Source organism: Thalia democratica, chromosome 3, assembly GCF_965202585.1.
Source record: "Thalia democratica chromosome 3, ktThaDemo2.hap1.1, whole genome shotgun sequence".
Taxonomy (NCBI): domain Eukaryota; kingdom Metazoa; phylum Chordata; class Thaliacea; order Salpida; family Salpidae; genus Thalia; species Thalia democratica.
In genome coordinates this window covers 79539909-79563642 of record NC_139167.1, presented here as the reverse complement: position 1 = coordinate 79563642, position 23734 = coordinate 79539909, and the positions used below count along the sequence as shown (strand labels likewise).

Genomic DNA, 23734 nt, shown 5'->3' with positions numbered 1-23734 from the left:
AATTTCTGAGAATAAAATTTACATTTACTTAGTTTTTTTGAAATGAACATGTTTTCAGAAAATGATGATTGATAAAAGATATAAAAGTAGTTAAAGTTATAATTACTTTTAATATAATTTTAAATAAAAACTCATCATAAACAAAGAAGTATAATAATGCATCAAACTACTTTAATTTATACTATAAAATTAATAAGTTTTATACATCACTGTGTTTTGCAGCTTTAGTAATTCTAAAAAAAAATTTAGGAGGCCAAAATATTTTGAAATTCTACTTAAGAAACTCTTTAATTGAAAAAAACAATTTTTTTAAGGGTGATAGATATTTTCAGTCTAACAAAAAACTAATGAAGAATAATAAATTGTTTTTTTCATAAACAAAAAAAAACATTAAAATAAATATAACTATAAAAAATATGAATCAAATAAACTCTTTGCAGCCTAAACACTAAAAGAAAATTAACAAAGTTGACAATTAAATCCATCAATTTTCTTCATATTATCTTTATTAATTTTAGTGACGTCACTATATTTGATTACGTCACAGACAAGTGTGTTCCTTCACAATGACGTCACACATATCGCATTTAACCTCGCAGCACCACTTAAATTTGCAGTTGCATTTTTGTTGTTTCTTGTAAATTTTAGTTGTAAATCCTCGACCGCAGCACATTTTTCTACAGCTTCCTTCGACTGGTGGGATCTGTAAAATTAAGATTCAAAAAATAATTTTCTTACTTACACTAAAGTTAATTATGTTTGAAATAGTAATAAATCGCAATTTTAATCTAATGAAGTTTGAATTAATTTTTTTAAATAGAAAGCTAATGCTTTGTAAAAATAAAGTGTTTAAATTTCAGTGGTGGATTTAAAAAAAATAAGTGTTTCTCTAAACATACTTGTTACACTTAGCGAGTTTAAGAAACTAAACATAACTCATCTAAATATTTTACTTATGTGAATGTAAGTAAACATATATCAAAAATATCTGTATCTATAAAAAAAAAAAGATTTTGTTAGCCTTTAAACACACAAAACATGTTTTTATGAAGATTTATCCCTTTGTATATTATTATAAAAGCGTTATCAAGATTTATAAATATAATATACCTTCTTACTTTAGATAAATAAAGGTATTCTACTAACATATGGTTATAGAGTAGAAATTATTCTGAATCAATGCTTCAAACAAAAACAAAAGTTATAGTACATTCTTATTAATATACAAAACTAACCACTTCTCTCTTGCCATTTGACTTTCTTACTTCGACGTGACACTTTCTACCTCTTGTACCTACAATATGCTTTCTTGGCTTAGCACTGCAGTACATATTTGGTCTGTGAGGAGTCAGAAATACTAGCTCTTGAAGTGAAGGAGACCTCCTTGGCTTTGTCATGGTTTTCAGTTTAGCCAGTCTGGGAAAATAAAGCTTGTTTAAACTGAATTGAAATTACACTTGATTGGGTGAATAACTATGCAAGTCAATTTTATATAAAAAGTTTGATCATTAAATTACAGTAACCTCTCGCATTTTTACGCACTCGTGATGTTACGCACTCTCGTTTAGCTATGCATTTTAGAACTCTAAAAACTTAAAAATAAAAAAGCTTTAATATTTTAAAAAATTGCACAAAATAGGTTTATTGTATATTTTTAATTTAAATAGGCTTTTAAATGCTAACTCAAATCTCTATATCTTTAGACTTTGTAAACTTATGTTCCTTGACTAATCAATAAACATTTAGTAATACCATTTCATATTTAATGATCGCTAAATAATCTAAAGTTTTTGTGTATTTGAAAACCAGTAAAACAATAACTTTAAAAAGATATCAAGAAAAGTATTTTAGAAATATCTACTATTAATCGTGAGAATGATCGTGTTTTTGCATTTTTAAATTTTGAAAACTTTTAAGTTTTTATGAAAAATGTAAGCTTATTTTGCCCTACATAAATTTTATTTCAATAGAAAAAGAAAAAAATGCGTAGTTATAAGATTTCGACACTAAACTTTCATAGTTAAGTTTATTATGATTTATTATAACTTAATTACAGTTAATCTTTATATACAATTTACAAGTTGATTTCATAAACAAAATTAAATTAAAGTTCCAGTAAATGACAAATTCTGAATATTTAAAAAACCTTCTATCTCTACTTTTGGCTTTGTATTAAATAGTATACTCTTTCGTTTAAAGAACTTAGGATTTAATGATATAACTTCTAAATGAAATTATACCATTATAATTACAATTACAAAATTTATAACTGTATTATTTAAAGTTTCATAAACGCTGATATTAATATTTTAAAAAAATTGTATTTCATATAAATTCTCCCTAAATTTGGAGGCAAATTGGTAATCTGGTTTCTACACTTAAAAATGTATATTAACCATATAGAATCGTTTCATAAGATACAGAATAGACTTTAACCGCTGCGATACTCATTATATTTCTCACATTGACGACTATCAAAACTTTATATTTAACTTTAGAATAAAAAAGACATATACTTTCGTAATGCTTTTTAAAACTAATTAGCTACAATTAATTGATAATCCAATTTTAAACTCTATTGTCAAAAGAATAAATGAACCAAATAATATCAACAATTATATTTTAACAAAAGCTATCTGAACATTAGGTTTTATTTTAAACAAAATAAACTATACTTCAAAACAAAAAAAAACAATTTTGTTTAGATTAATTTGTTTTTAAAACAAATCCTTAACTTAAAATAATAATAAATTAATAAATTAAGACATATCAGCTAAATAATTTTTGGGTTAGATATGGTCGGGTTAGAAATGATCGGGTTTAATTGGGTTAGAAGTGATTGGGTTAGAAATGATCTTGTTAGAATTGATCGGGTTAGAAGTGATTGGGTTAGAAATGATCGGGTTAGAAGTGATCGGGTTAAAAATGATCGGGTTAGAAGTGATCGGGTTAGAAGTGATCGGGTTAGAAATGATCGGGTTAGAAATGATCGGGTTAGAAGTGATCGGGTTAGAAGTTATCGGTTTAGAATTGATCGGGTTAGAAGTGATCGGGTTAGAAATGATCGGGTAAGAAGTGATCGGGTTAGAAGTGATCGGGTTAAAAATGATCGGGTTAGAAGTGATCGAGATAGAAGTGATCGGGTTAGAAATGATTGGGTTAGAAGTGATCGGGTTAGAAATGATCAGGTTAGAAATGATAGCGAGTTAGAAATGATAGTAAACCATACCTCAGTATATCAGAAATTTTGATAACAATAAGAGGTTATATTGAAGTTCTGAAAGAAATATGAATGTGTTAAATAATGAAAGTATAAAGAAATAATGAGAGTTTAAAACACAAATAAATAATACAGCACTCTTGCCCTATATATGAATAAACACTTAAAGAGAAATCTAATAAAACTATCTAGCAAAAACTATCAGTGATACCTAATAAATATAATGCTTACGCTTAAACAAATCTCAATTGTTTTTTTAGTAAAAATATCACTAAATCAAAATATAAATAAAGTTAAGCTTAATTTATTATTATTTTATGTAAAATTAAATCCTTTTTTAAAATAAATGTAAGTTTTATGTTTTGTTTTTATATTTATATACAAAGTAAACAAATTGTTAAAAGTGAGTCTTAAGTCTGCTTTTAATTAAAAGCAATATCAAAAACCAGCCATTATAGTATGTTTATTTGGTACCTCTCGTATCTTTACGATCTCTCGTATCTTTACGCGAAATTTCTGTGGACACAATGTGCGTAAATAAGCGAGAGGTTACTGTAATGATCTAAAGTAATTTAGTTTTCTAATATATTTCAGCTATACAATCTTGTTGATAAAGTATTTATTAAAATTAAATAGAAAATTTCAAAATTTTAATGGATAAGCTAAGCTATAAATCGTGGTCTAACTCAAAACAAAAAGACTGCAAGCTGTGGATAAACAAAAAAATTATAAAGTTCACACCTTCTTGAGCGATCTCTGACCACGTTTACTCTGACGCTCTTCTTCAAATACTTCATTTTAAGAAATCCTGCAACTTTATGAAGGGTTGGAAGTTCATTCCAACAACTTCTAGATGAACAAGAACCTGAGGTTCCGTGGCAAACGCATTGTGACGTCATCATTTCTTTAACTGCCTGTAAAAAAGTATGAAGTAATAAACATAAACTGAAAAAATTAATAAAATTTGTCCTAATTTTAATATGAAAGTATGTTTACTGTGAAGCTTTATTTTAGATAATAAATAGTGCTAAAGAAATTGTAAATTTTTTGCACTGAGAACTTTTAATTACTTAGAAAAAACCAAGGATATATAAATAAAAGACCATGAACTCTCGTATGAATAGAGTGTTCTAGTTCCGATTTAGATGCAAACATTTACTTGTAAACATATTTATTAATATGTTTTCTAGTACTACTGAAGATATAAACTTTTATCTTTAAACTCTACGAAAAAAAGTATTGATAAACATTTCAAGTATTTAAGAAACCTTTATGAAGTTATACTAAAATATTTCTAGCACATGTCTTAGTAAACATTATTTGACAACCACATTGTATATATGTATACACTTATATATTAAATGTATCTCAAAGAAAACTAATCTTTATGTAAAATTTAAAATTAGTTTCAACTTTATTCATAAATAAATATAAAAAACTAAAATGATTAAGTGTTAACACGTTGCGTTTGAACAGTATACATTTAAGTAATGTTTAATTTTTAAAGTTAAAATTAGTATATCAGAAGCTTTGAAAGTTTTTTAGTTTATTTAGTTAATTTTTTAATAGTTAACTTTCAGTCAATATATTGAAAATTTAATTTTTTGACACTTTAATTAAATCATATGAAATGACAAGTTTTACCTATTTAAATGTCTAATACTCTAAGAATTTTTATACTCGAACATATATAAATTCTACATAAATAAAAAAATTATTTTTAAGTAATTTTTGATTTAAATAAATAAAATTGTTTTTAGAGTAACGTATGAGCTTTTAAAGATATATAATAGTTAGAAAAAACTTTTAAAACTCTTAATAAAACATATCAGTTGAACACTTCAAAATAAGTGAACTTTAAAATTATTTTCCGGTTTATAAGCCTCACTAAGAAAAGTTGAATAAAAACTATTGATGTAGTTTTAACAATAATCTGATAATGAATTTAGCTGACTTTTGTATCATTTATCAATAATCTTGATATTTTTAATTAAGTTTGATCTATGCATAATAACCTTAAACTTTTTTACTAAATAGTCATGATTGTTCTTTTAACTATATTTGTTAATGCTACACCTAAGAATTTTTAAGCAATTTTAATTTGTTTATAAAAGCAGATGTAATATTAGATATTTTCTTAAAACGTTTCACTTCAGAATCAAAGTTTTAAATGTTTTATACTTAAAAGTAAAACTTATACAGAAAGCAGTAATAAAGTTAATCAAAACTTAAATTATATCTTTAAGTTACTAAGTTTTGATTTTAGACTATAAAATGTTTTCTTTAACCAAGTTAATAACAAAGACTATTGTTTCTGTTTAAAGTTTACGGCTTGTAAATAAGAAACTACGTAATAAACATTGCTATCTTACTTTAAAATTTTAAGTTTTAATAAAAAATTAGAAAGTTATAATCTAGAAATTTTAAATTTAAAAAGCCAAGATATATCAAAATAATTATAATTTCCTACAACGGAAACTTTCTCACCAAAAAACTATTGTTGTTGTTTTTGGCTCAAAGATAGTTTTTAATCAACTTCGAAATTATCTAGGTTCAACAATAATTTGAACATCTTGGATAACAAACTCAAAAATACTAACTTTCGAATTGGATTAAACTTTATCAAGATTTGTGTTGATTTTTAAATTTAATTGGCCATCTATTGTTAACTGATATTTTTTGTGATATATAGATTTTAGGTTACAATTTTTCATTAGTTGTAAAAAGCATTTATCCGTAAAATAAATCATTGTTTTTAAATTTTATATTTCTAACAACCATTATAAGCCATAGATTTAACTTTAAAAGATAACTGAATTATAGCGATTATTAATTGTTTAGTTACTTTAAGCAGTGATTTTTAAAAATAGTTTAATTTTTTTTTAATTTGTTTCACATTAAGGCTATAAATATAATAGTAAATAGAAATTTATAATTTGAAATTGTTCCTACGTTATACTTTTCTTGGGTTGTTTATGATAAATAGTTTTGTTTAGTTCCAATGAGATAAACTTAATTTTAACTGTATAAGTATATAAATAATGTAAAATAATTTTTAAGTAAGTAATGTTTAATTTAAAATAACTTAAAAGAAGTTTTTGTGGTATACTGTTTGTAACTATAAAATAAAAACATACTTTACAAGTAAAATGTTTGAATAACAAATTAAAAAGTTTTAATTTTGTTGTTCTCATATGTAATTTGTTAAAATACTTAGTTTAAAATTTGAAAACTGGGTAAGTTGTTATATTTATTTTCTAAAACGTTTGTAAATATCAACTTAATTTGCTGCCTACATGCAAAAATATCTACACTACTACATATTGATACATTTGTATGTTTAAAATAAAACTTACATTTCTACCAACTTCGTAATTATGTCTGCTAACATGACTTCTTTTACTTCTACGTACATTTCTATAAAATTTAAATTTTATATAAGTTTAAATAACTTTTATTCTTAAAACAGTGAATTTTGTATTAGTTGTTGAAATAGGGTATAAAAAATTTTTTATTTTTAATAGTTAAACAGCAAGTTATTTAAAAAAGCTAAACTTTATTTAAAGTATACAATAAACAGTTTTACTAATATTTAAACTACTAATGCATAAATTACAGAAGTATCTCTTTTACTATGTTTAAAATAAACTGTTATCATGTTTCATTTCAATTTTATCTACCAACCTGCTTTTTAGTAATCTTGCAGTGTAGTTATTTGCAAATGAAACTTCTTCATTACATTCTCCTGTCCATAAAAAATTACTTCGGCTTCCTAAGAAAATGTATAGTTATTTTAAAAAATATTATATGTAATTGTTTATTGAACTATTTAAAGTTAAAAATCAGAATTCGTTAACATAAGAAATTAGTGATCAAAAATTTTAACTGATCAACGAGTACTAAGCAAGTGTACTGCACATTATTTAACAAAAATGGTGATGTGATTACGTAATAAAAAACTTTTTTTCAATAATTTTAGGCACATTTTAATTGATAAACTTATTTCCTTTTTCTAAAGAGTTTTTATATAAAAGGAAATAAACAGCTACTCAAGTTAATATTATGTTGCTGTTTTTCTTGCTTTTCAAAAACTTGACAAAAAGAATGCTGTTTCTATTTGAAAATATATAACAAACAAATACAAGTAATTTGTTTAAAAAGTGAGATCAAAGACAAAATTTGTAACAACAATCATAAATATTCTCTAAATTAGTAAAAAAACCTGAATTTCTTTGATTGGTACTTCTTGGTCTTTTTAATCTGTTACCATTACAATAACAAACAGACCTGAAAAAAAGTATTTATTTGATTTAAATGTTCTTGATCATTCATGAATTCCTAAATTTGTAAAGAACTTAAGTTTAAATAAAAACTATTTAAAATTTTATATCTTTTAAAATACACTGTGAAAGCAGTCTGTAGTTTAACTATTTACAGTAAAATATACTGCAGTGTCTTTGAACATTCTAGCTATTGTGAAAAAGTATAAAAATACATTGAGTAGCTTCAAGAAATTAGAAATATTTATATAAAATATTGTAGAAAAGTTCAAACCCCATAGACCCTTTTGCACATTCTCTAAAAATTGTGGAAAACAACTCAGCTGATTTTACTGCGTGGTCGTATGCTAGTTCTTTTGTTGCTGAAAACAATGTAAAAACATTAAAAAAGTCAAAAACGTAATTGTGAAATTAAAAGTTGTATTTTAAGTGACAGCTCAACTAAGGCTTTAAAAACCTTGAAAAATTATATACAATAAATAAAACTTTTATAGTGATCCCTTTAATTTCTAATTCAAAATATTTTCTTTTATTTTCAAATATCTAAACTATTCTTTAAAATTAAAAACTTTATCATTATTTTCCATTCAAAACTGATTTAGTTCAAATTCTATCCTAGTTTTACAGAGTTTTTACAATTTATAATTAAAGTATATATTATATCACTTTTAATTTATATAACAAGAAATCTATATCAAAAGTTTAGATCACGAGAATCATTTTATTTGCATCTTATTTTGGCATGATTCCAAGTTTAAAAACTAAAAAAGATATTTGACTTTAAACTAATTAAACGACACTTTTTTGTTGCTTAGCCATATATTTTTGCTCAAAACTGCAAAATGTATAAATACTTAAATATACATTATACTAATTATTTTATTTCAACAGGTGAAGATGTTTTCTTAATAATAACTGAGAATATTTTTTTTAGAACTATAGTATTTCGAAAACAAAGCTTGTATACAAGTTTAAGTAAATTACAAAAAAAATTCTAAACTATTTACGTCATTCAACACCTTTTTTCTTATAAAAACGTAAAACTTACTAAAATCAAAAGATTAGAAATTAACTTTTTCCCAAATACTTGTTGATAGTAAAAAGGCGTGTAAAACCAATATTTAAACTTGAATAAGTATGTAGCGGATTAAAATAATCATAATTCAGATGAAAAGAGTTTGATTTATTGCTTTACAATAAACGTCAATAATAAAACTAGACTAATGAGAAAGTTTTATTCTTTAATTAGTATAAACCTATAAAGCTTATAAAAACTATGTATCGATTTTCTAGGTATTAAATAGTTATACGTTTAAGTATTCTTTATCGATAGTTTTGGACAGCAAATATTTCTCATTTATAACTTTTAATGTTTAATAATTTAAAATAATTTCTTAATGAATAATTTCATAAAACTGTAGATTATTCATTTAAAAACAAAAGTAATCTAAACATAATAATCTCGTTTTTTTTTGTTTGATATTGAAGTTGTTAGAAAACTTACTTATGTTAGTTAGAAAATAATTATAAAAGTATCAAAACTTCTCACAAGTACCTTTCCTATTTATTACTACTATTACGTCACAAAAATGTATATATTTTTAGAAACGTCAGTTTACTTAGGGATTTAATTTTAGTAAAAGGGTCATTTGTTTTTGTTCTCAATCTAATACTGAATAACCTCCAGACAGCTGTTTAAAAATTTGGAAAAGTGCCTGAAAAATTGCCACTGAATTTTTGTTTTAAAAATAGCAATTAGATGGTGAAAAAAAACTTTTGTTCGTGAAAGATGAAATTTTGCTTTAATTTGAAATATGTCTACTTAAAACAAAAGTAATGGTAAAGTTTTTAATTAAAAATGTTTGAAAAACATTTATAAAAAGATCAAAACGTTTGCTTATGAAAGTAACTTAGTTTACGACCGTTCAATGTAAACAGTTTTGAATCAAACTTACCAACTTATAATTTTAAAATTGTACAAACATGTCAAAATAATTCAGATAATTTTGTAATATTTAAGCATAAATTCAATAATTGTTTTTATTTAAAACATTATTAGCAAATTAAGAGGTTTTCAAAATATAAAGTACTATTGAATATTTCTTAAATTCTTCATTTAGTAAACACCATTTATTAACGAAAAAGTGTTAATAAAATTGAACAAATATTTGAGTACGTACAAAAATTCTAATATAAAGAACAAAACTTATTTAACAGTCAACAAACTTGTAAAAAATAACTAACAATGTCTAAACAACTCACGAATTGATAGTTCTTGAGGAAAGAACAACTTTTTGGTGTTATTTCCATGGAAACAATTCCATCTTTTCCACCTGAAATGCCATTGACATTCTTCAGATGCCCTCACAATAGCAGTTGCCATAGAAACAAAAACTGACGGGTTGCTTGAACACATGGATTTCTGGAGAGGTGTTAGACCTGAAACTCCCTGACAAATTCTACTAGATACCAAGTTTGTAGTTGAAGATGATCTGTATGTAAATGTGTAAACAATTAAGGTAATTTGCAATATTAAAACTGTATTGTTATCAAATTTATAGTAAAGTATAAATTCAGGATGATACTAAAAAAACATCTTAAAATGTTAATAATTTTTAATACAGTCAAGATTTTAGCAATACTTTACTTTAAAATAAAGTAATTTTAGGTACTTTTTTAAAAACAGTTACTATTTAAAGTAGAATATATTCTAAATCATATTTAATTAAACATTTAAGTAGTCAGAATATGCTTAAATAGTAGTTATATCAAGATGACATAGTTATACCATAAAACAAAATAAAGAATAAAAAATCAAATATATTAATAAACATGAGTTTTTTTCAAGTTTTTCGAATCTAAAAAGCTTCTGTTTGAAATCGGTAAAATGTATTATAAACAAAAAATTTTCACTATTTTTGTGTATGTTTGAATAAGTTTATTATTAAATGTTATTAAATAAATACTTAATTATATCACTTAAAAACAAAAATATTAGTATAAAACTTAAGAAAATTATTGATTTAATACAGTCTATTGAATTATTAAAATCTAATAAACTACATTTGTTAATTTAGTTTAAACTTTTGAAGTAAAAAAAAATTAAATAAGTATCAATAGCTCTAAATTTATAAATTACTTACATAAACTAAAGCTTATTAAAAGTGATTTTTTTAAGTTAAAACATTGTAAGATTATCTATAATATTGAAACTTAAAACTACATTGCTGTCTAAGTAAGTTTTCTTATATGAAAATAATTTTAGCTATAATAAGTCTAATTTGATATTACAATAAGTTTAATATAAAAACATGGATTAAGAAATATCAAGTTAAAAGCTGTTAATCTTTTGTAAAAAATATATTGCAATGCTTAAGTTTATTGTAAGTTTTAAATGAAACTTTAAATAATCAAATTTTCTCACGTTGGTATAAGACACAAGCTATTCATTAGTTTAAAAACATGGGAAAGTGTTAAGATAATTTTCAATAAAACTTAAAAGATTAAACTTAAACTTTTATAATCTTAGTGTTAATGCTAAACTGATTATTTTAATATGTAAACTTCCTAAAAACGCTTTTAAAATTACGAAGGCATTATAGTGTTAAAAAAGAATATTTTTTAACGACGATTTTATTTGGAAACAATCAGACAAAAACAAATTCTCAAGGAAATGAGTTCTTAGGATTATTTGAAAAATCTATTTTATTAAATGCATTATTGTAACACAGGGCAACAATTTTTCAATTATCATAACATAAACAAAAATAAAATCTAGAAAATTGTTTTGAAAATTACTTTGTCTTAATATTAAGTTATTACTTTCTTATATTCAAAAACCTTTTATCGAGACTAAATTTATGTTTCTTTACTTTTATGTTAAAAAGTATTACTGTCGCAAAATGTTTATTTTTATTCTTATTTCTTGGCATCTACTTGATTGATGTTTAACGTTTATGAAATTTAACTGTTTTGAAATTACTCATAAAGAACGCGTTTCTTATGTACAAAATATCAGTTTTATAAAGTTTTGAAAGTCAGTTAAAATAAAAAAGAAGTAAAAACCAGAAACAAACTCTATGAAAATAAAAACTACTATAATGTTTAAACCATAATTATGACAATTAAAACAAATATACATATAAGGTTACATTTTAGTATGATATAAACTTTGATTAATTATAATTTTTTTAAGTTTGTTCGATAACAGAAACCAAAATCATAAGTTAAATCTGAGCCTTAAATTAATTACAGTTCAAACAGACAACATGTAACGTTAAGTAGAAAATGTTTATTTGTAAAAATTTTGACATTAAAAGAAAAAGTAATGTGGTTTTTTTCTTGTTTATTTGAAATATATAACAGCTCTTAGTAGTACTTATATGACAGGACGACAATTAAAAACAGTTTTATATTTTAAGTCTTGAAATGTAAACAATAAAGGTGTGCAGATATAAAGTTTGTAAACGATAATAATAATAATATTGGAGGTATCATAAAAGTTTGATCGAAATCAGAGGTAATTCAGATAAAACTATTTTATACTGTTACTAAGTATTAAGCGCTGCTGTCTAAAAATGTAATGACATATGGTTTAAGTGCCGAGTTTTGAAACAATTTTTTTTTAAGATCAAAGAAAAAAACATCTAAAATTTGACAAATCGATTGAAAGATTGATTTATTTAGTAATTTAATTAAAAATATAAAATTAAGCACTGTGAAAAAAACACTAATTCATAAATATTTAATACTATCTAATCGATTTTTATAATTAAAAAAAATATCCTAAACGTATTCATTATCAAAATTTGAAAATTTTTTCAACATTTTATACTTATACTGAGATTTTACCTTTATAATCAAAAATTCAAAAATATTTTTAAAAAAGGTTCGTTTTATGTTTAAAAACATAAATATATCTAAAACCGAAAAAAGTAAAATTTCGCAAAAATTTGGTATATAAGACCAGTTTTAGTTAATAATAATAAAAAACCTTTTAATAAGAATATACTCAATAAAAAATTTTAAGCAGAGTTTATGACATTATAGAAAATTATTCGAGTCAAACGATGTTAGTTATAAAAGATTATTACTTATTACATCATATACTAGTAGTCAAATTTAACATATACTAATATAAGTATCTATTTAAAAGTAAGCTAACGGGGTATTTAAAGTTAAGCACATTTAAACTTAGTGTTAGCTGATTTTCTAACTACTTTGTATTATGTTAGCTTTATTTTAAATGTGATAATTTTACTTGATCAGACTCACAGAGGCGTCTATTGAGTTAAATTTGTCTAATTATCTCATTCACCTTCTAATTTTATAATTGGATTACTTTGTTATCTGTTAAAACTTTACTGGTAATTGCACTTTGATTGTCGTATTGTAATTATTTTTCGTTCGAAGTTACAATAGTTCTTTTAAAATAAAAGTGTAAATTAAAATTACAGACATTTTTCTAAATAGTTACAATTTTCGCTTTATAAAATTTAGAAAAAACCATTGCAACTACATTATGTTTAAAATATTTTTTTTTCTCAAACATGTTTAAGTATCAATTGACAAAATTTGCAATATTGCAATTAAGTTAAGATGTGAAATAGTTTTACTGTTTATAAATAGAACTCGTTAGCTAAATTAAACATAAAAAAACACTTATAAAAAACATAAAATAATTGACAAAATGAAAAACAAAAAGTTATTAAAGTTACTTTGATTTTGACTTTACATAAAAAATTTAAATATTTATTTATCTATAAAGCTTTTATATAAATAGCTTTTAAGCAGTACTTACGAAAATTATATAGTTTTTTAAAGAAATGTTTATGAATAACGTAAGTTGGTTTTATTCATTATTTAACACATTAATAAAAAATTTTTTACATACTTCTAAATATTTTGAAAGTTTTATAAGTAAATATGTTCATTGATTTTTAGTGAACATTTATTTTGCTTTTTGTTAAAGTTTATAAACTTTAAAAGAACAAATTAAATAGTTAATATTTAAATGATTAAAATTATAACATTAATGAAAATAAAACGAACATTTACAGAACTTTTATTTACAAAATATTGTAGTACAATTGTATATATTTATAAACAAATTATGTAGTAATGACCTTTTCTTAACAAAATAATTAAAATTCTTGTAAGTTACTTATATTAAAACTAGGTAATAAATTTGATGATAATTTTTTTATCTTAAAGTAACGTACTCTGATTATATTTGTATGAAACTAATTATAACCCAAGGGACAAAAAATAACTTGAACTCTACTAAGGTTCACATTTATGAGTAAGTATAGGTCTACCCGTAGTTAAAAAATTTTTCAATTTAATAAATAAATTTACTAATAATTATAATGTAAACGCTTGTCCAAAAAAATTCTCGTAGTAGTAATAAAGATAAAAGAAATAAATATTTTATGACTTACCTTAAAGATAAAAAAAATCTTTCAAACCAAACATTTAAAACATAAAAAGTTTGTAAATTTATAAATAAATAAATAAAGCTATAAATTTAACAATATAGATACTTAATTTTATAAAACTGTTTATTTTATATATAATAAAAACAACTAATTTACATTTAGAACTTTATAATTTTATTTTGGGCATTTTATAAAACTAACTAAAATTTCAAAAAAAATAAATTTACTGCTTTCTGTTTTGCTGAATCTTTACCTGTATTAAATAGTTGCTAATGTTTTTTAGCTCATTACATGTTACTAAAGTTCAAAATCTTAAAGTAGCAGTCTACACCCAAATTATATACAAATAAAATAAGAAATTATTTTTTAACCACAAGAAAATGTTATGTTCTTACATAAAACTACTTTTAAAATTTATACGGAGGATCTCACCGACTATCAATTAGATAAATTTCACAAAAATGACCGAAAACATTTTTGTTGCTTTCTAAATTTATTTAACAATTATGATAATATAAACTCTCAATTTTATCATAACGTCATAAAAGGCATCGATAAGTTGTAATGTCATCAAACTATTGGATGCAATAAGAAAAAAAAGTTAGTGATATTAAAACTAAAATCATTTTTTTAATAAAAGGTTTTTGTACTTAATATTTTTTTTTTGTTTTTAAGAAAACTCACAAGAATAAAATTTAAAATGGCTTTAAACGTTAGTATTTATTTTGGTATTTGAAAAAAAACATTCAGAGAAGGTGCTGGAAGCTTTTATAAGTAGTTGTACAACGTTACTGCAGTTAATTTAAATTATTTCTTATAATCAATATCAAAAACTACTTTAAAACATAAATCAGATTAAATAAACAAAAAGAAATTAAAAAATAAAATTTCAAGGAGACTAATTGTAAGCTTTTACCACAAAAACTTATCTTAAGTCTGTATTTTAAAAAACTACATTTTCAATTGGAATGTACCTCGTGGGCCCCAGATTATGGCTTAGAGGGTTATATTTGACCCGCAGGCCGTAGTTTGCCGACCCCTGGTTTAGATTCTCAAGTAATAAAATATTTTTTTACATCTTTTTTGTAAAACAAATAACTCTTTAAATGTACATTTTGTAAAAAATTAAAAACTTTGATGTAGGTTTCCTTGAACCTAACAATATCGCTTTTATTGGCTACTAGGGCAATTAACTATACTTTTGAAAAATTACATGAACTATTAACTAATAATGTGGCGACATCTTTAAAAGGAGAGATTTTTTAAATTTAATGCCAAGTGGGTATTTAAAAAAGAAAATTAGAAAGGCAATTAATTTAGATAAATGGTAGCTAGATTCAGTGTAAAAACCTATGATAAACATAGTAAGTTATTTTATATTTCATAGTTTTTCAATTTATTTTTTGGTATATTTAGTTAGATCTTAATGAAAGTTTAAGTTTAATAAGTGCTTCATGTAAAAAAAATAATGATATAGTAGAACTAAATAATTCGGTGGTCTTTGACTAAAGAAAAAAGTTGCTTAATATTCCCGCTTATGATTTCCAAAAAAATTGTTCAAGCATTAACCAAAATAATTCAAACGTAAAATTACGCGACGTTGAATCAACTAACTAAGTTAAAATTGTTTTAAAACCAAAACAAACATTTATGTACGTAAAACTGTTGAAACGTAAAGTTCATTCGTATTTTGTTTCCTTCACAGTTAAATAGAAAAACATACTAAACTATATCTTGTGATTGTTTACAACAAACATTCCAAATATTTAAACTTACTTTCTTTTATTAAAAACTGTTCCAAACCATAACAAGCATGGAAATTGAAATCATTGAAACGTAAAAAATTAAAGTTCAAATAATTAAAGTAAACAAGATTTTTATAGAAGATTTTTTTTAAATCAACTTTTAGAAAAATATTTTTGTAAAACTACAATATAAATAAATTTTTACAATTTTCAATTACAGATTTAACTATAATGAGCATTGTTACCACAATTAAAAAACAACACCGAGAACCATTTTTACATTTATTTTAAAATACCTATCACGTAAAGTTTAACTAAAAAGAAATAAATTGATTAAAGTTTTTATTTTTCTAAACATAATCAAATTATGAAGCAGTTTAAACATTATTTATTAATTCTTATTATTTTGTAAGTAACAATATTTACCATTAACAAAATACTAACTATATTTTTTACTAAATTAAACTGGATTAGTATAAAGTATGCTTATCTTAATAACTGTGTTTTTGCTGTAAGTTTTTGCTTAAGTTAATAAAGTATAATAACTATTAATGAATAAGGCATCTTAGAAAATTCTTGTTTTTAAAGCAAACAGAATAAAAGAAAAATCGTAATAAAATACTTAAAACACAAATACATTTCTATTTTTAAGAAAATGTAAATAAACTTATTTCCTTTAATAACTTCATAGTTTTAGTATTTTTACATGCTACAAAAAGTTTAAAAAACTTCAAAAGGCAGCGAAATATTGTCAGTAAGATTAAAAAACGTTAATTTTTAAGGGGGGTGTTTTAAGAAAAAACTTTTATATTTTATTATGTAAAGCAAACTTATTTGTGTTAATTAAAGATTTTATAAATAATAAAAAAGAATTAGTAATAAAATTATAATTTTTAAAAATAAACTAAACTAAGTTAACATCATTTGTTTTCAATATAACTTACATAATATTTAATATGAAGTTTTATGTGGGAACAAAAAGGTAATAAATTAATTTTACTTACAATTAGAGCAATTACACTGTCATAATTAGTTTATTACGTCATGACAAATTAGGGTTTGAATAAAAGTTTCTTATAAACACGTAAATAAGTGACAGGTATTGTACCTATACAATGAGAGAAAGTTACTTTTTAAATAAATAAACTAGTTAAAGCAGATGTTGTACTGTAAACTGGTTTAAGTATTTTATATAGCAAAATAAATGAAAAAGAAATTAATTTATTTTTATTTACAGCTAAAAAAAAATAGATGGTTAGTGAAGCACTTAAAGACTTTGTTGTTTTAGTACCTCTAAGCAAAAAGAAGTACTATCGTTATAAAAAGACATGTATTTATATCAGTGGTCGTCAAGCTAATCGAAATCTGTGTACACCAAAATGCAAAAAATATAATCGATGCACCCCAAGATTTAATTTTAATAAGTGCCGCTAGTGGTGTCACTACGTAAACATTTTTACTAATGCATTTCTCTTTAAGAGTAATAACTCAGTTTATACTAACATGCAAACCTTTTAACAACTAAAACTAGAATTTATCATTTGATTTTGTTTTTAATGGACCCTTCTATTTGGTTTACCTCGTATTATTATTATTATTATATGGCTTTGCCTTACATACTTAATAATTGAACACATCTCCACAATCACTTAAACATTCCCAGTACAGTACTCTTAATATGTTTTATTTAATATTTTTATGTCGCTTAAACTAGATAAATACTATAATAAAAACTGGATTTTTTTTTGGAGTCTTTAATTTTGTGCACCCCTAAATGAGTTGTGTGTACCCTTAAATTTTCGTTTACCCCAAAATAAACCTTAACGACTTAATAAAGCATTGACGACTACTGATCTATATTATATATCACTAATTAAACTGCACATAATATGACTAAACTTATAAACTTACTTTTGAGAAACAGAAAAAAATAATAAACTATTTTAACAGCGTGGTGTTATATGAGTTTACTACTAATTCTAGCTTTGAACTACCTAGAATAATGAGTCTACACTAATCTAAATTTTTCATAATTCAACTATAAAAAATGTGCGATAAAAAACTAAAAATAAACAAGGGTAAATCTGAAAAAAAATTCAAATAACCAACAAAATAAGTTTCATCATACTTTGCTATCTAGCAGCCAAAACTTAAATCAACAACTAATAAGTTTGTTTTAGGATTTGCACACTTGTGATTCATTATTCGGACTTAAACTCAGTATAACTCGTGACAATCTACTACTTTCATAGGCATTTTTTCGTTTTGTATGTTTGATCAGGGATATTATGTTTAAGATAAAAGGGTGAATAATTATTTCCGGTATAAAAACTTCAAGTTTGATCGACTTTACAAGAAGGACGTTTTATAAAATTTTTAAATCTTCAGCTCAATAAAACTTTTAGCTGCATAAAAAACAACGAGTAATAATCTCCTTGCTACAAAAAATATATACTTAAAAACAAAATTCCAATAGACAATCTTTTTACAGCAGTTAGAAACAGATTTAACAAAAAACTCATATTTAAATAAAGTTTATCAATAGCTTTTTATTTATATAGTTGCGATACCTTTAATATAAGCACTAAACCATTTTTATTCGTGTAATAAAAGTGTTTTTAACAAACACCTTTAGTTGCCGATTAACATAATTATGACGTCAAAATTAGTTATAGAACTACGACATCAAACGAATTAGGTCATCTAGGTATGTCAGGTATAAACATGTAACATACATTTTTCAAGTGTTCCTTTATTTTCAATAGACTACAATTTTTAAAAAAATTATTTTTCTATATAAAATAAAAATATGTTTTTAGTTTTTTGCTTCATTTATGTTTATTGCAATTTTATATTTAAACCAAATCTTTAAACTAGTATGTAACAATTTAAAAGCTTAATATAGTGGATTAAAATACATTAATTTAATTCTTATATGTTAACAAAACTACACTTTTAGTTTAGTTTTATTTCTAAACTAATTGCATTAATTTTTATATCTCAAATTAAAATATATAACTTTAGATACTGAAAGCAAAAAGTTAATCGAAAACTAATTTGATAAGTTTTAGTATTTTTGAACAATTAAAATCACAAACAATAATCTTTGTTGGTACCGCAATTCCCTAACGAAATCAATTAATTTGAGAAAAAAAAGTAGTGTTAGTTTAAAAGAGAAGTTCAAACTTTTAGACTCTGTAAATAAAACTATTCTTCAACAAAACTGTTTTACAACAATCAATACCTAAAAATGTTTTGGTTTGATCAACTGAAATCAATTAAGTTTGTCCAATTTTAGTAGGCTTAAAAATACTAAATGCTTACAAATATTCTTCTATATACTTGTTTGGATAGTTTGTAGTTAAGCTATACATAAATTTATACTTTTTTTTACAAAGACTTTTGAAAACTGTACAATAATTAGTCATACTTCTTTTATTGTTTCGAAGATTTTAAAGAATTACTAGGAAATAAAGCTCTTATATGTTTTAATACAATCAAAATAACACATCCCTTTAATTTTGGATATTTAACTTGTTAAAAATTAGAAAAAAATAAATGTTTAGCCATTATAAATCCAGTGTTAAATGGAAATTTACAAATTCAACATTTTGTATAACATTCAATGTGCCTTTGATGTAAAATTTACAACAAAACTCTTAATACAAGCAATACTTTTAAGTCATTTAAGTAAGTCTAGATTTAACCGGTTTAGCATTTATATAACATAAACTAAACTTTTTTTATGCATTATAGCCTTATTGATCCGTAAAATTTACACAAAATCAATTCGATTTCTACTAAGTGATTATTTTGATTTCAATGTTAAAGCATCTTATATACAAATACGAAATATTACAAGCAATACACAAAATACATTTCCCAGTCGGATAGCGTTTCGTAGCTGCATTGTTACGTCATATAACTTCCTAAGAGATATCATAATTGGTCACAGTTGAACGAACAAGCAATAAAAAACCAATTAAAATTGATGTCGTGTGTTTATTGAATTGTTCGTTGATATTATTGGTTTTTGTTTATTCGAAAATAAAAATTTGTTTCATGTTAACTATTGATATAAATTTTGAATGAGTTTTAACTTTAAACCTTAAATTTTTTTTTATTTCATAAATAATGAAATTAGTAATAATTGTCAAGTCTTGATTATTAAAAGAAAATAAAGTTATTTTTACAATAGTTCAATTAGTTTTACTTAATTAAATTTAAAATATATATCAATAAAGTCTAAGTAAAAGAAAAAAATTCGTCAATTTTGATAAAACCTTATACTAGCATGATAACATACTGCATTATTAAAATTATACGTAAACTTAAAGAATTAAAAAGGAGTGTAAGTTGTTAATCTTGCTATAACATTTTTAAACTTTAAATGTGCAAATAATAAATATGAAAGTTCAAAAAGCGTTCTGTAATTTTAAGTTTAAATATTATTTTAAATTTATGAAAAGTACAGGTGTAACTTTAATTCAGATAATTGATATTTCTTAACTCTTAAATTATTTCTTTGCACGATAGAACTGTTAAAAAAACCTTTAAGTACTTATTGCCAAATTAAAACAAATAATATTCATTTGAATGTTTTGTATATATGAACAATATAACTTCTACAATAGTAGTTTTTTTTGAAGTTTAGAAAATATGGTTTTCAAATAGTTCTTAATCGAAATTAGTTTTTGTAAAAAACATACTCTCTTGTTAATAAGACTAGGAAATTTTATTTAGTTATATTTTTGTTTGTAAAGAACTGTATTTGAACGTTATTACAAATATTATTGTTATGTAGAAAAGTATTTAAAAACTTTAAAGACTATTATATATAGCCTTATAAGATTTATTTCAAATATTTACAGGTAGATTAGTTTGTTTCAAATAAAATTATTCAAAAAGTAAAATTTTGTTTAAGTACATGTTATTGTAAATACCATAATGTATATTAAAACAGGGCTAACCATACCAAACGTATATAGCTACATGCAGTTTATAAGATGTTTACAAATTGTTTTTTAAAGCAGAAAACAATCTAAACTCAGTCAAACTTATATCAGCAAAAAAAAAAAGTCTACATACATGTTTCAAATCAAACAGTAGTTTTACAACGATACTCTGCTGATATTTAAAGTTATGAACTTATAAGATTTGATTAGCCCATAGCCACAATGTCTAATAAGTTCCTTTAAATCCGTGCCAAAATATTCGCTCACCTTATACTTTTATATTTAAACTCTATCACTTACAAATCTAGTTCGGTGTCTTGTATGTAGTAATGTAGCAACTATTGCTACATCTTGTACAACTCACACACACACACACACTTTTGTGCTTGCTTCATTGCAAGGTTTTTAAATTTGTAGCTGTAACCGTAGCATTTCCTGCCGTATTTAGCTATTTTTATATAGAGAATACATAAATTTATTACTAAATTGTTAAATCTTTTTAATCTTTAGTAAAATGGTATGTACAGTTATCAAATTTAATAATACAATAATAGTTTTTCGTGAACATTAAAATGCTATTAAACGAAAAGTAGTATTTTGTTAAAATACAACTTTGTTAGCTAATAAATAAAACAAACTTTAATTAGGTTAAAACTATTAACATAAAAACTTTTATGTATTCAACCATAAAAACGCAGTTTTTATTTTTGATTATTTCGTTGCAATAACAAAATAACGGAAGTAACATAGTATATGTTTCAAAAAATAACCAAGTTATTTTTTAGATTTAGTAAAACTGAGCACTTGAAATAAAATTTAACTGTTTTTTGTTCAAGTAGGTAAATAAAAAAGTTTTCTCGTTTATTTGTTTATTTTTATTTTGTTTGATCCGAAAACTAAACAACTTTGTTTTGTATTCGAATGTTTTCCATAGAAAAAGTACAGAAAAAAAAAACACATTTTATTGTAATTATAAGGTGAAGGACACTTTTTCACAAAAGAAATAAAATACTAAACTATTTCGAAATCCGCCGGCGTTTTGATGTCAGCAATAAAGTTTAATGCTGTGCAAACAAGCTGGAAACAATAAATTCAAATCGACCTTTCAAACAGACCCTCATCAACTAATAACTTGTTTAAAGTTTGTTTTAAAGACTTTTCTCTAAGTTTACGATGTATACTTAAAAGACCAAAATTTTCAAAGTCGTCGTAAAATCATTAAAAACAACTTTGTTCTCAGCAAGAAGTTAAATTGCAGAAAGTTGCCACTGTTTTAACAAAGACCAAGGAGTATTTATAAAAAATTAACGTTCTACTAATTTCTTTTTTTGCTAAAATGTAAGTACTAAAAAATATTTTAGCGATATATTTACTTACTAACTGCTTTATACTATTAAGCATGGTTTTTATAGATTAATATCACTAACAACAATTAACATTAATAAGATAAAACATTAGACAAAGTTTACTTAGATTAAAACAGTTGTTAAGTATAAGATATGATATTGTAAAACACAGATTTTAAAGTTCTGGGATGTAATATTAAGTAAAAAACACAAGCATTATGTGTTTTTGTAGAATTGTAATATATTTAAAATAAACCTGATTAAAATTTGATATTACTGAATATTGCTAGAAACTTGAAAAAACAAATTCAGTATGTTTTGTTTTTCAAGTACACTATGCTTTTTTTTATTTTTATAACAGTTTCAGTTTTGAAATATTTTTTGAAATAATTTTATTAACAATATTTGATAAGTTCGTATGTACAATTTAAAACATTTCAAGATTCACAGGGAAAACTACTTTTATCATAAAAAAAACCACTTTAGTAGTTACCTAACTAATTTTTTCATAGTATTTAACATTATCAAAAAACAAAAATTAAGTATTCAGTTTAAAAATATTCAAAGTAGTTAATATAGGCATATGTAAAAAGTTAATATTCTTTTTTTTTTACTCTTAATTTATTGCTTCAAATAAAATGTTTTTAACTTTTTATTTTCTCATTTACACAACTATTACTGTGTCTACTAATCATCTACTATATTAAAGTTTTTGAATTACCTATATGTAAAATATTCGACTTCCTAAGACAAAGTATAATTTAAAAATTAGTCTATTTATAAGTCTTTTTAACTATTGCAATTAGTGATATTTAGAGATTTTACAGTTTAGGTCAAGTTCTCTACTACTATTCAAATTTTAATATCAACTGTTTCCAAATTTAAAAATACTTGTATAAATTGACTAACACAAAATGTGGCAAGGTTGTTGCTATGACGGCAACCATCAGGATAGGACCCCACACAAGCACTCCGCTCCCCGCGTTGCGTGACGTCATTTGGTTGCTACGAAGCTTCCTGTTGTCATGACGTAACTGCTTGCAGTCTTCCTGAGACTGATCGATGACGTAGCACGGGACTCTGGAGCAGTTTGATTGGTTCTTGGAATATTTTCTTGCTTTCGATTGGTCCGAGCAGCAGGAGTTGATCATTTCCGTAAACATTACATTAAGTGTTTTGCTGAAAAAACGGTTTTTGTTTGGTTACATGACTATTTTTCAAAAATTAACTTGAACATATAAGAAATTTAGTATGAAAATTTAAGCAATGGTTATCAATTGTTTTTTGACTTATTGATTTTGTTTTTAATTGTTTTTTTATTTTTTTTTATATATTTAATGCCTTTACTAATAGTGACTCTTCTCATAAAGACTATTGCTTGCAAATTTTAACAAAATCATTTTTTTCTATAAAAAAAAAAAAAAAATTGTTTTACATGCACTGCTAAGATCGCTTTACAGTTATTCGAAAATTTCCATCTTTTCGCTTCTTGAAACAGTAACCTGATATCTAGTGGTATCTCTGACAACAGGAAGTTACCTTGGCAACCAAAGTTTTGCGTGGTAACTTAGCGTGGTAACATAGCAACCGACGAATACATTAGATGTTAGTTTTCTCGTTACAATATCCAGTTACTAAGGTTAAAGTTATAGACCCTAACATTTTGTATACTCACAACTTCTACTAACACAAATTCTGCAAAAATATAAGAGTTTAACATAAAGTTATATTTCTATCAATACTATAAGCTT

The 23734-nt window shown here is 23.6% G+C and overlaps 1 protein-coding gene across 1 annotated transcript; it reads right to left on the bottom strand.

Moving 5' to 3' along the window:
* Window positions 1–225: 225 nt before the first annotated feature.
* Window positions 226–23157, bottom strand: LOC145831804 (protein Wnt-7b-like). The gene is made up of 9 exons (XM_082939146.1): window positions 22893–23157; window positions 9763–9992; window positions 7775–7862; window positions 7443–7507; window positions 6905–6992; window positions 6577–6637; window positions 3962–4134; window positions 1236–1416; window positions 226–703 (listed from the first exon to the last, which is right to left on the bottom strand). Exons 1-9 carry the CDS (start codon window positions 23144–23146, stop codon window positions 542–544), a joined length of 1302 nt encoding a protein of 433 aa, XP_082795272.1. The 5' UTR covers window positions 23147–23157; the 3' UTR covers window positions 226–541.
* Between the last annotated feature and the right edge of the window lie 577 nt (window positions 23158–23734).

Bases quoted from the DNA above. Each gene is read 5' to 3' on its own strand.
- LOC145831804 (XM_082939146.1), bottom strand. From the start codon at position 23,146: ATGTTTACGGAAATGATCAACTCCTGCTGCTCGGACCAATCGAAAGCA. The intron at 7,508-7,774 runs GTTTGAACTTTT...ACTTTTTTTCAG, and splicing joins TGTGCAAAAGGGTCTATGGG to GTCTGTTTGTTATTGTAATG. The intron at 704-1,235 runs GTTAGTTTTGTA...TTAATTTTACAG, and splicing joins CAAATGGCAAGAGAGAAGTG to ATCCCACCAGTCGAAGGAAG.